Raw genomic sequence first — 12749 nt, 5'->3', positions numbered from 1 at the left:
AGACAAACTGTCGCTCCAGTCTATACAATTGATCATCCCAAGTCTCTTCCCAACCATCTCCTCCCCCCAAGAATCCCGCCCACGGTGCCTTGCTCACTTGCTGCACTCCAAACTCGCTACTGCAGCCTCCAGCACATGCAATATGCAATGCACTCCACGCCCACCAGGTCTTGTTCGTGTTCCTCCCTCTTGCTTATGCTCCGTGCTCAATGTCGCCCCCGCGCATTATTGATTTCCGTTGTCGAGTAGAATTGTGGCCCCGCACACACTGAACGAGCGGATATGTGAAGCGGTCTTGGAAGTAGTTTCCCCGTCCTTGTCGTTGTTCTTGCTGTAAGGGAGAATCTACATACCTCCAGAGTCACAATTCCTCCCCAGGCTGCTACAATCAGGCTGTGCTATATCTCTCCCTCTCTCTCGTTCTCAAATGCACTCCTCACCTCTTAGCAAACCGCTTGTGCACTCTCGATCATCAGCTCCGCCTTCCGGTAAGGGAATCCCTCCGAGTTAGGTCCAAGCCACCAGCCTGCGGGATTTATTTTCTTCTGCTTCTTATTGAACCAGCCCGTTGTCCGTTTTGATAGCTGGTCAGGCTGCCGTGCCTGCTTATGCTGTGACACCGAAATTCTGCAGATTTGATTCATGGTCCAGCTCCGTCTTCAACCCTGTGGCCCCCTTGACTGCCCCTCCTCCGCAAAATGCTGCATTTCCACTCGCCCTGGCACCCAATCGACCACTCGACATAGCCCTTTCACCCCACGCTCCTTTCGACACCGGTTCATCACTTTTCTGCGTCCTGACGTCTCTAGGTCGGCCTCACCAGCTGACTCTAAACCTGTTAAGCATCATCTCCCGCCTTCCGCACAGGAAATGGGCCCCGACGGACTCGGAAAACGGCACATGGTCAGGCGGTCAAGTTAGTCCGTCAGGTACCCGCGAATCATTCTACGGGCGCCACCTGCTAGAGCTCTAGGCCAGTGGTAGGCCCGAACCTTTCTCTGCCGCAGCCTAAAGGACCACACGACGAGAGAGCATGTTCATCACTGGACGCCCTCGTTAGGCTGATCGACTATTTGACTGTTGCGTTGCGCTCAAAAGGATCCAGCAGGAAGAAAAGGAAACAAAGACCATCTCCTCATTTGCCCTTCTCGAGTCACCGCTGATTAGAAGAATGTACTCTGCTGCAACAAGTATCCATCATCGACAAGCAATCGGGCCGGTGAATGGTTGAGTAAAACTCACCGCCCTGACATCCCCGCAACAGCCTCGACGCCTCCTTGGTCACAGCCTCATCCCACTGCTCACCCACCCCAGCTTCACTTTTTGGATCCATGCCTGCATGAGACCGATATCGACACGACATCTTCCGCCTTCCCCAATGCGTTCGTCTGTCCCACCCTCCTCTATGCGTCTTGGTGCCCGTGACCGTTCAGGTCATCCAAGCCCTGGCTCTGCTCACGCTGCATGCGAGCCTCTATCTCACGCAGTTGACTCTCCCGTGCCAGCAGCTCCTGTCGTTTCTCATTGATCTCTCGCTGAACCTTGACCTCAATCTCCCGTAGCTTCTCCTCTTCACGTCGCAGCTGTTCTTCCTTCAGGCGAACGGATTGGTTGGCCAGGTCTTCGGGATTGATAGACGAGTCTTGAGCACTGTGACACGAAACAATTAGTCAACCTGCAGAATCACAAATTCGGTCAGGGACCACTTACGAGACACCACCGTCCACGCTCTTGCTGAGTTTCTCTGTTCGGTAGTTTTCGTACAGGAAGTCGTGGGTGATTTCTTTGAGATCGGCAAGGTGCGAGTGCAGGAGCGCGCTGCGAATGGCTAGGAAATCCGAGTGGCGCGGGTTGTCGACTTCGACAATACCCCATGGGTACTGTCGTGCACGAACCCGGCGTCCGCCAATCTCTATCACATCTTCTGAGCCAACAATGGCGAACGGCATTAAGCCACGCAGCTCTGCGTTTTCCTCTACCGTGTCCTCATCATCCTCTTCGATGTCATAAGGAAAGTTGTAGACAGGAATCCGGTAGTGTTCAATATCTTCCATGACCAACTTCTTAGACTCGGCCAGTTCGGCCGGGGTCAATGAATCAGCTTTTCCGATGACGGGGATGACATTGACGCGGGGGGAGAGGCGCTTCATCAATTCAATGTCAAGCTCGCGGAGACCATGACCTGTTGGGGTGATGAAGTAAAGCAGGGCATGCACGCGATTGTCTCGGAATCGAGGATTTCTCTTGATACGAGATTCCTCAGCCAAGATGTCGTCGTACTGTCGCTCCAAGTACCCAACAATTTCGCCAAAAGCGGACTCGTTATCAATCTGGTCACCGAAGCCCGGGGTGTCCACGATGGTGAGTGATACACGTGTGCCTTCTTCATCCAGTTCCAACTCTAAAAGGTATTGTCAGTTCACCCCTGACCAACCCCATAGCAAGGATGTGTTCTCTCTCTTCACCTACCAACAGTAACCGGCTTGATTCTTACGCCTTCCTCCAGGTGAGCATTGGCTGCATCGTCGGCGTCTTTGGGCTGAAGGACTCGCTTGCCACAAAGGGTGTTGACAAAGGTGGTTCGGCCTGAAAGTGGTCAAATCAGACTGAGGTCGGAGTCGAGTGGAGGGAAGCAGGTACCAGTTCCACTTGCACCACAAACCATCAGGCAAAACTGAATTCCTTTCTTGACATTCTTCTTTCTCCGAATCTTTAACTGCGCCAGGCGCATGCTGTTAGTAGAGAACATTGTGATAGCGGTAGACAGTGGACAAAGCTGGGGGTGGTGGGTGATGGTGATCAGGGGGTCAGTGTGCCAGAGCGAGACTGCGTACCGCATTCATCGGAGAAGACATGGTGCTAAAGGACTAGGCGTAGAGGGCGCCGGCAGAAAAGAAGGACGCCCGGAAACGGAAGTTGGCGACAAGACGAAACGAGGGTATAGAATAGAACAAGAAAACAAATCGTTGGAAGCGCGACACAGTGGTTTAAGATGGATGATTGTGTTCGATTGAGGTGGTGAACGGGCGACTTTTCAAAAATTAAGGGGAAGCCAGGGATCGACGCGCCAATTGGTGCCAGCTGGACTCTGGGGGTGGCGCTTTCCCCCTTTGAGTTTCTCGCCTTGCCTTCTTGCTTTGGCCATCCTCCATCAGCCTTGTGATTCTGGTGTCTGCGTTCCATCGCTACTGTCAGTCCTTGGCCACGCCTGCACCCAGCTTCCGCACCACACACCTTTTCATTTCTGTGATGAGCAGCAGTCGTGATTAGCACTTTTGGTGTTCCAACATGTTACTGGCCTAGGTCCTGAAAAGTAAAGGCAGGTACCTACCCGTCAGGTAGGTCACAGGTTCTCTTTATTGACCTGGTGTCGTCTCCCACAGCCTTCCTTCTCACCCGTGGTCTTCTCGTCATGTCGCATCGTCAGAACAATCGACGCTCTGGGAACTCGCGGCGACAGCAGTCTGTCGACTTTCCCCGATATCCTCCCCTGTCACAATCTCAGACAGAGCTGCCGACGTCTGCCCCCACTCCTACTCCTGCTCCCACTTCCGGTGCTACTCTTCCCGCGCTCGTTGCTGCTCCTTACGCGCAGCCTGCTGTTCAGGTGTCCGATTATGAGTCCGACAATCCAGGCTATCAGTCGGACTACCCAATAAAACCACCTCCTCCAAACCGCACCAACGAAGAACTCAACCTGTCGGTCCTCAAACGGCACAACCCTCAGATATCATCAATCCTCTCAATAGCTCCTTACGCTGTCGTATACGAGTTCTCCCCTTTACCTCAGCCTGAATGGACAAAGACAGGAGTGGAAGGCTCCTTGTTCATTTGCGAACTCACTCCAGGAGTATATGGCGAAGACAGGTATTCCGCCATTGTCCTCAATAGACGGGGCCTCGACAATTTCGAAGCAGAACTGAGGGAAGGTGAAAATGCCGGTGTCGAAATAACAGGAGATTATGTCATAATTAGCTTCAAGGAGGGCTATGAGCAAAAAATCTACGGTGTCTATATCTTCCACGACGGTCCGGGGACTTCAACTGAACACGCCCAGAAGCTGAATGGTGAGCTGATGAAGTCTTTGGCTGATCATGCGGGTGTAAGTAGGCAAGCCGCTGAAGCGGCTGCCTCAGCTGCAACGGCACAACATACAAATGGACACATACTCCAGGCTGAGCAGAGCTTGCAAAATCAGCAAGGAAGTGCACCAGGGCCAGGTCAGCAAATCAGTTTGCAGCAAATTTTCGGCCAGCAAAGATCAGACGATGCTGCATGGAGTGTACGAGCGCATGAGTATGATGGCAGAATCCAGCCTCCACCACAGCCAGGGCTGACAGGGCTGCAACAGCCTGACGTGCTGACTGATCTGTTCAGAAAAGCCGGCTTTGGTGCAAGATAGCTTGAATAGTACTGTGTTACGCATCCAACACTATGCCTCGAGTGACCGCATAAACATACGTAGCTACTAATACTGGTAGTAAGGGCGCCCATCGTGGAGCATGCAGCCTCCTGCATCCAAAACTTCCCTCAGCCAGCTGCTCACACGACGTGCCACAAACTCGCTCTGGTCTAAGCACCACGCATGAACCAGACGTTCTGTTTCCAGAATCCGAACTCTCGGTGCCTGCCTCGTCGTGCTGCCCGCCTGATTTTCCATGAAATCTTCTTCTTCTTCAGTCTCTGAAAGTTCCATGTTGGTTCGATGCCTGGCTAAGCGATCCCTCTGCACATCAACGTTGGCAGGTTTGCGTTGGAAGATTGCTTCCTTTGTGACATCGGCGACCCAGTGGTCTCTTTTTGCAAACCAGAAGAACAGTCTCGGACTAGTCGTTCTCGTGCCACGTTCATCCTCTGCGTTCCACGAGTCGCTGTGGCCGTGGTTGTGGCTCGCTCCCCAGACCTCTTGTCCCCAGGTATCGCGTCTGATTTCGTCCATCTCCCCCCTCGCCATGAACAAAGCCTGTATGACGCCCCGCTTGCTCTGCAGAAACGCCATCGTGGTCTCGAAGCCGTGGCTCCCCGCCCGCATACCCGTCAACCGCGAGACGAGCGCGGCGAACCACATCGAGGGGAGGAGCTTTAGGAGGACTGTGTGAAGGAGCGTGTGTGCCAGGCTCGGGAGGAAGGGCAGGTAGGTGAGAGCAGGCGTGGCGACGCGGCCAGACGGGGAGAGGTGGATGTCTTGGATCGTGGGGGTCAGGAGGATGCATGTCGATATGGCCCAGCTGGATGCTGGGGGTGGTTTGGTCTCAGACTCGGACGAGCTCATGGCCGGTGTCGATGTGTCGTCGTCGCCGCCGCCCTTCTCACTCGGATTTGCGGCGGTGTTCAGTGGGCCGTACTGGTGCTGCTGTCGATGATGATGCCTTTCATGCCACAGCCTCACGAGTTCCAGGGCAATGTATGCCCCGACGCTATGGCCGATGAGGACGACTTGGACGGGCTCTTGCTCCGAGATGTGCGTGGACAGGCTTTTTCGGTCTTGTAGTCTGTGAACCAGGTATTCCACCCGCGCATAGGTGAGCGCGATCTGTTCGCGGAGCGTGTAGACTTTACGCTGCCGCTGTGTTGTCGGGTGCCTTTCACGCCGTTCCTCGTGTCGCTCTTCGTGAAAAGATCCAGGTGAGAATGCGGGCGGATAGAGCAGCAGTTCCTTGTCTTCACCAGCCGGCACACGAAATCTCTGCACGGGGATCGTGTCCTCCTCGTCGCTCCTGTCTCCATCCTCATGATCTTTGTCGTCACCAGCACTACCACCACCAGCACTACCACCACCAGCACTACCACCACCACCACCAACCTCCTCCTCCTCCTCCTCCTCCTCCTCCTCCTCCTCCTCCTCCTCTTGCTGTACCCCTTTCCCTCCCTTTCTGACGCTCTCGTCATTTTGCCAAGGTTTCCCCCCCTCCGCATTATCATCGACGATCTCGTCGACGTCGAATCCACCCAGACTAAACCCCGCGACCACGGCCTCTGCACCTCCCACGCGCCCGTCACCGCTCTCGTCTTCCCGCCCACCCCGTAGCCCCTGAACAACCAGGGCCAGGAACGGACGATAATATCCGATCAAACCAGGATTTCCCGGGATGAAGAAGACGAGTTTCCGCCCCGATTTCCTCCTCCCCAACGTCTGTGTCGCCCATGGCTGCTGCTGCTGCTGCTTCTGCTTCTGCTTCTGGCCCAGCGGTGGCACATGCAGAAAGATATTGGCCGACAAGTGTGATTCGAGCGGCCGCATAACTTCGCTAATTGCACTGTACCTAGAACGGCCGTCCCTCTCTATCCCGTAGCGGCAACAAGAGGTGGAGAAAAGGTCATATCCACATGAGACTAAATTCTTAAAATGTGGGCGATGTACGTGGTGTTGTTACCCACCTGGTCGGAGAATTCAATCAGGGATGGATCGTGTCAGACGATTACGACGTCCTCTTTCCTCAAACACAGACCCAAACGAGATCATGGCTGTGAAAGACGCTCTTCATTGTGGCTGGACGCTACTGCTAGCACGGCAAGTCACAATATAATGACAGAACGAGTGTCTTGGACAGAAGCCAAGAGAGGGTACAAGTGATCGAATGTAGCCTCAAAAGCCTAGCACATTGAAGTTTATCCTCATATTGCTCGGGTGAGGCTCTCTGAGCTCCTGATTCTGAACATTCATTGCAAGCATTGCCTGGTATTCAAGTTAAAAGGTCCTTGCGCTAGTGCCATCCCCAATCCAGGCTTCTCAGCTTCCTTCATGACTTCGTGTAACCGTTGCCGTACCTTCGTAAACGCCTTTCCGGGTATCTCTGTGAACAATAAAACATAATGCAGCCTTGCTTTAAGGCGCTGAAACTGAAAAAAAAAGGTGTGCACAGCTCATTCGAGACCTGAAATCTCGAGATGTCGTGTCTCCACGGTTCTGGAACCCGAGCATTCCAGTGTGCCTACCTACCTACATAGAGCGGTCGGGGTAATTTGTGACACCCTACCAGTCCGGCTCTGTGCTTACAGCACGATGACGATTTTCCATTAGTTGGACGAAGGCCTGGAATGTATCGTCATACGAGCCAGGCATATGAATGGTCGTGTGGTGAGCCTGAGGTGGTTGCGGATTATTCAGATCTGCTCTCTCGAACGGAGCTGGTAATATCGGTCTGATCGCAGACGACTTTGATCTGTGGGCGCCGGGACCTATTCTCTGTCCAAGTGTGGCTCTCCCAGAGTGGAGCGTCGGATCCAGATTCGAGAATGAAGACATCAGATTGGTGTTTGACAAGCTTTGTCGCTGTTTCGCTTGCCATGCGATGGGGTCTTCTCGCTGCAAACGCTGATCGTTGTACTCCTCTTCTGCAACCTTCTGCTCTTCGTCGTTTAGCTGTTCGTCGTCTTCCTTCTGGAAGGTCTCGGTCAACACAATGCTACGAACGAAGTCGAGTTCGTGAATGATAGCATCAAGAACCTTCGGATCCTTTCCGAGAGAGTCGCGAAAGTCAACTTGTGGCACGTCCCTGACCGGGAATAGGTATTCGGTATGTGCTGCCTTACTCGCATGTCGTCTTGGATTTTTCTTGTCGACGACGCGGCCGAACAGCTGGGTCTTGAAGACGGCAGTATTGAACAGTTTGTCCTCAAATGTTCCACCAGCCTGGAATCGATAAACAAACACAGGTGTCTTCTGATTCAGTCGATATGCTCGCCCAATCGCTTGCTGTTCCCAGGTTGGATTGAAGCTGAAATCGAAAATGATCACTCGGTTTGCGCCCTGTAAATTTAGCCCGAGGCCTCCAGATCGGATAGAAATCAGGAACACCTGGTAGTTGTCCTTATTGTTGAATTCTTTGGTGAAAGCTTGCCTGTCCGTCGGTTTAGTTGAGCCGTCAATGCGACAGAAGGATACGCCTATTCCTCTCAACATTTGTCCCAAGTAATCCAATGTGGGGAGGCTGTGGCTGAAGATTAAGGTTTTATCTCCAGCTTCAATCGCCTTTTCAACGATGCGCTTTACAGCAAGCGTGCGGTAGGATAGCCTTGGATCGTAGAGTGCCTTTCTGTCGCTCGGATCTGGGAGCACCTGCAGCGCTTGCTGCATAGCCTCTTGTAGGGAGCCTGCGATGTCGAGAGCAACGTTCTCGCTGACTTCACCGAATCCCGAGGTCTCGTCTGTACTCTCGTTAGGCTCGCCAGTGTCGTTGCCATAATAGCGATCCTCTCTCGGCTTTTCATAACGCTCCTTGATTTTTGCAACGAACGCGGCAGGATGGTGGCAGAGCCATGAGAGCATTGATAGCCACGCCATAATTCTGGCATGGTGATTCTTCGACGACAAGACCCCGAATGACTGCAGCATATGATGAATATAGATGTCGTATGCTTGTCTCTGCAAGTCTGTAAGGGGAATCGTGATGAAGAACTCAGTCTTCGAGGGCATATCTTTCTCAATGGCGCTGATATCAGCTCGATTGATCTTGGGGTCAAGATCTCGTTTGAGCACATGTAATTTTCGAAGGGATATCCGCTTCTCGTACGCCGAGCTGTCAGAATAAAGTCCCTCCATGATAGGTTCCGAGTACTTGGAGCGAAACTGTACCATATCTCCTAGATAACCAGGAGCGATCCAGTCTACCATAGTATGGTACTCCTCGAGATGATTGTTGAGAGGTGAACCCGACAGCGCAATTCTGCTTGTTGTCTTCAAGCGTTTGGCAATCTGGCCTATTTGTGACTTGGGATTCTTCAGTATGTGAGCTTCATCTGCAATGACAAGATTTGGTTCTTCCAAGAGAATCCGTTCAAGGTCAAGCTCGAGCAAGCCAGTGCCTTTTGCTTTCGCGCGAATGCTGTCAGTGATTGATGATCTAAAACGTTCGTATCCGATCAGGAGAATACCGCCTTGCCTAGACCAGGCTTTGATCGCTCGGATGTTGTCTTGTTTCCTGATCGAATCGGCTTTGTGAATTACGCCTAGAACATTAGGGTCAGGGGTCCACATCAGAAGCTCATCTTCCCAGTTGTTGAGGAGCGAAGAAGGGCCAAGAATGAGAGTCTTGCTTTTTTGTAGATGTTCTGGGATGTGGTTTCTGACACTCTTATCATTGCTCTGATTGCAAAGAGCAATCGTCACTAGAAGAGAGGCCACTTGCATCGTCTTACCGAGACCCATTGTATGTGCTAGGATGCAGCCCTGACGTTTTGGATCTTCGACAATTTCGCGCCACATGAATTGAATGCCATTGACTTGATGAGGTTTGACACATTGAGCGATATGTCGGTGAAGTTCAACTGGTGGCTCTACCGTGTTGATAATGTAGGCGGCACTTCCATCGACTTGCATAAGGGCAAGTTTGTTGGCCATGTTCTTGCGTCGCTCTTCTTGCAGTTGAATTCTAACCTGGTCCGTGAATTGTTGGATTTTTGCCTCCTGGCTTTCTTCCACCTTGCGCTTACGCTTCTTGTGAGAAGAAGGTTGAACCTCTTCCAACGAATCAGTCAAAGTCGCATCTGTTATTTGGTCGTCAGGAACGGATAAATCTCGCTTTCTTTTCTGGCCGTTGGTTTGTGTTTGAGGCCTGGTTTGCATTGCGAAGTATGTCAAGATGATCTTCTCCAATAAACTGTAAAATGTAGCAAGCGCGCGATCTTTGTCCGCAAATGCTTCGTCTCTGTGGGCTTCCGACAGCTCAAAAAACTCGTCCAACGCATTTTGACCGCAAATGTATGTTAGGTAAAGTAGCACCAGTAATTGAGCGCTCAACTGATGTTTTTGCTTCAGACCTTTTATGATGGGTTTATCTTCGTCCAGAGCGACGAGTCCGTCAACAATAACCGTCTCCTGGGCGGTGCGAGAACCGGTCATAGAATCAAGAAACGAATCCAGCCGTGAGACCTGATCTGGCTCAAGGTCGTATACAGCCTTTGCAAGCGCTCTTCGTTTATCGATGGGGTCTATATCTGACCATGATGTACGCCGTATACCCTGAAAATCGTACACTGCTGGTAAGATAGTGTCATCCCGAGAAGATATGCGCTCCACTTCAGAACCAGATGAGTCAATAATAAGAACACGACTCCTCGAGTCCTGCGGAGTTTCAGCTCGAATTGGATTGAGTTTCGGTGTATGAACACTGAAGTCGGTGGACGTGTCGTTGGCGATTCTTTCTGGCTCTGAGTGAGAACTGAACGTCAGATCAACAAGGGCTGAAGAGCGTCCTTTACTTCGATATCTAGAGTTCGCAAGACGTGGGGAGCCATCGAGGTCCGAGGTATCGGAAGGGAGTTGTTGTGACCTGGGTGCTTTTGATTTCACACTGGTATGTTTAGCATTCGGCGTCTGGGTTGTCTCCGTCTTCATGCGCTTTATCTTTCGACGTGCTGGTGCAATGATCTCGTCCTCGGTGTCGCTTTCAACATCAGCATCATTGGCGTGGACGTCAGGTAGTGGTGACTCGCGAGTATTGGAGGGAGGAGCTGGAGATGAAGTCCTTGGATCCACAACCGATGGATCGGGCTGTTTTGTTGTACTTGGGATGACAGGGTTCCAGTCCTCACTATCAGGGATGTGATGAATGGAACCCTCCTCCGACGAGTCATCCACGAACGACTGCCCACCTTCTTCTGTAGAGATTTCTATCTCAGAATCAGATTCGAGAATCTCTTCGCCTTCCTCAAGATCGTGATGTCTTGGGCTCCGAACTGGTGCTTTGTTATCGGGCTTTGGAGGTGCAGTGTCTCGGAGCATGATCTGGCCATAGTAATTGTATTCGTGATACTGATAAACGGTCAATTCGAGACTTTGGCATTGCCTCTTAACCTCGGCTGGCGTCCGCCAGACATTTTTAGCAATCTCACGTTTGAGGATATCCAGTCGGACCAGAAACCGAGTCTTGCAGTGGTTGAAATATGCGATCTTTTCTTTTCGGCTGTTTTGTCGAGCTGCGTTTAGCCAGTGGCGATAAGCCTTCCTCTGGACAGCGAAGAACTTCGTTGCGTACCATTCCTGCTTCAATTCGTCTATGGCATCGTTGATCGCGACCTCAACCTCGACTGGCGCCATGTTGATAGATGTGCGGCGCAAGTTCTCTTCCTCAGCCTTCCCCTTCTCTATTTCCCTCCACGTGTCTTCGTCGAGATCATTTTCATCTCCAGAATCCCCATAGAGAGGAAGCCCATCGGATGACTCAACTGGGTACTTGTCCAGAAGGTAGTCTAGGTCTAGCACATTGGACCCAACTACCTTTTCTTCCAACCACGTTGCATTGGAGCTAACGGGAGCAATGCTGGCGGAACCTCGCCGATGATTATCCTGAGTGGCGTTGAGCTCTGTAAAGTCCTCTGCTTTATGTACTCTTACCCCATCCTTGCCTCGTGGGAATGAAGTGAAATATTCTTTCGAGTATGGAGGTTTAATCCTAGACCTGTCATAGGGTATCTTGATTTTCTGCCCGCTTGGCCATAGAGTAGTCGTGCTTTGGCGTAGGAAAGACTTGATTAGTCTAGCTATTATGCGACGTTGTCCGGAAGGACGCTTGGTGGAGATGACGAATGAATCTGGTTCCTCGGCAGCAACTTGATAGATAATCTCATCCGTAAATCCAGTCGGAGCTTTGCAGTAGAAAACGTCTTGCAGAGGATGCGCTTCCTGTCCGAGGTAGCTCTCGCGACTCAACTTTGTTGGAGTTGCCTCTGGTAAATGAGAGAGGAGAATTGGGGCGATCTTCTTCTTGCCATTTACAAGGCTATATTCTCTTTCTGGATGTTGTAAGAGAGGAAGTTGATCACAGGCTTTACTCGCGAAGTTGACCGTAGCATCCTCTGATGGGCTTGCGGCAGTAGGGCTTGATCTTGTTTGTACATCGTCCTGGGGAGGATAACGTCGAGGTCGAGGAGTCGAGCCCGAGGGGTTCTGAAAGTTGGAAGCCGCGAGTTTAGACGAGATGAAAGTAGCATCCTTAACAACGCTCTGCTGCTGGCTCGCTATGGGTGATTGCAAGGTATGCGACGGCTCGATAGACGGTTGAACGCCGAGACCATAGTGCGCAGGGGATTGTGGGACGATCGATGTTCGAGACTGGGTCAATTGAGGGGAGGCAAAGGTGGCTGTGTGCATCCTGGCAATGCTGTCCGCCTGAAATAACATCTGCTGGTAACTTTTCGACGTCGCCCGGAAGAACTCAATAGCTTTCATAATGGCCCGTCGCTGACCAAAAGATGATATCCCTAGGTCTTCTTTCAGAGTTGGCATGTCGAGAGCAAGGAGATTGTCCCCATCGACGTGGTTTCGCCGAAGCGCATCCTCCAGGCCATGGCGGTCGGGGATCGACTGAGGCTTCTGCTTTGACAGCCAACGTGGGATCGGGCTTTGGCAGAGTTCGTAGACGACTTGATCGATTGACCAGTCTCGTGGATCTTCGTCGGCATCGAGAACAGGATCCATTTTGAGGCACCATCAGGTAGGTGTCACAGGGGAAGAATGAGGATGGCACAGGAACTGGTCAAAATAAAATGGAAAATGAGAAGCTGGCGAGTCCGGGACGGCACCGGAAAATTGAGTAGGAAGTGAAGCGCAGGCAACGCCACAGCGAGGGGTGTCAGTCACCTGGGCGCAAACGTGTCGAAGACGCACTGAGAAAGGATGGTTGGTTGAGACAAGGCTGAAGAGGGGGGTCAGGCCGCCACTCAACTCCTTGCCCTCTGTGAGAGAGGGCGAGAGCCAGGAGATTGTTCATATGGTAGAGAAAAGAGTAAGTCTTTGTTGTGCGGTTAGG

The 12749-nt window shown here is 51.9% G+C and overlaps 4 protein-coding genes across 4 annotated transcripts; 1 reads left to right on the top strand and 3 right to left on the bottom strand.

Annotated features, from left to right (window-relative positions):
* Positions 1-1403: 1403 nt before the first annotated feature.
* Z517_10662 (uncharacterized protein) lies at positions 1404-2749 on the bottom strand (the record flags this gene model as incomplete). Its single annotated transcript, XM_013424271.1, has 4 exons — positions 1404-1650; positions 1711-2401; positions 2470-2586; positions 2641-2749. The coding sequence occupies 4 exons, from the start codon at positions 2747-2749 to the stop codon at positions 1404-1406; spliced, it is 1164 nt and encodes a 387-aa protein (XP_013279725.1).
* Positions 2750-3412: 663 nt separating this feature from the next.
* On the top strand, positions 3413-4402 carry Z517_10661 (uncharacterized protein; the record flags this gene model as incomplete). The annotated part of the gene is made up of 1 exon (XM_013424270.1): positions 3413-4402. One exon carries the CDS (start codon positions 3413-3415, stop codon positions 4400-4402), a length of 990 nt encoding a protein of 329 aa, XP_013279724.1.
* Positions 4403-4468: 66 nt separating this feature from the next.
* Positions 4469-6241, bottom strand: Z517_10660 (uncharacterized protein; the record flags this gene model as incomplete). The annotated part of the gene is made up of 1 exon (XM_013424269.1): positions 4469-6241. The coding sequence occupies one exon, from the start codon at positions 6239-6241 to the stop codon at positions 4469-4471; it is 1773 nt and encodes a 590-aa protein (XP_013279723.1).
* A 732-nt stretch (positions 6242-6973) lies between these two features.
* Positions 6974-12418, bottom strand: Z517_10659 (uncharacterized protein; the record flags this gene model as incomplete). Its single annotated transcript, XM_013424268.1, has 1 exon — positions 6974-12418. The coding sequence occupies one exon, from the start codon at positions 12416-12418 to the stop codon at positions 6974-6976; it is 5445 nt and encodes a 1814-aa protein (XP_013279722.1).
* Between the last annotated feature and the right edge of the window lie 331 nt (positions 12419-12749).

The sequence above is a fragment of the Fonsecaea pedrosoi genome, assembly GCF_000835455.1.
Source record: "Fonsecaea pedrosoi CBS 271.37 unplaced genomic scaffold supercont1.7, whole genome shotgun sequence".
Taxonomy (NCBI): Eukaryota; Fungi; Ascomycota; class Eurotiomycetes; order Chaetothyriales; family Herpotrichiellaceae; genus Fonsecaea; species Fonsecaea pedrosoi.
Note: the sequence above shows the minus strand (reverse complement) of the source record. Positions and strands in the feature narration are given on the sequence as shown.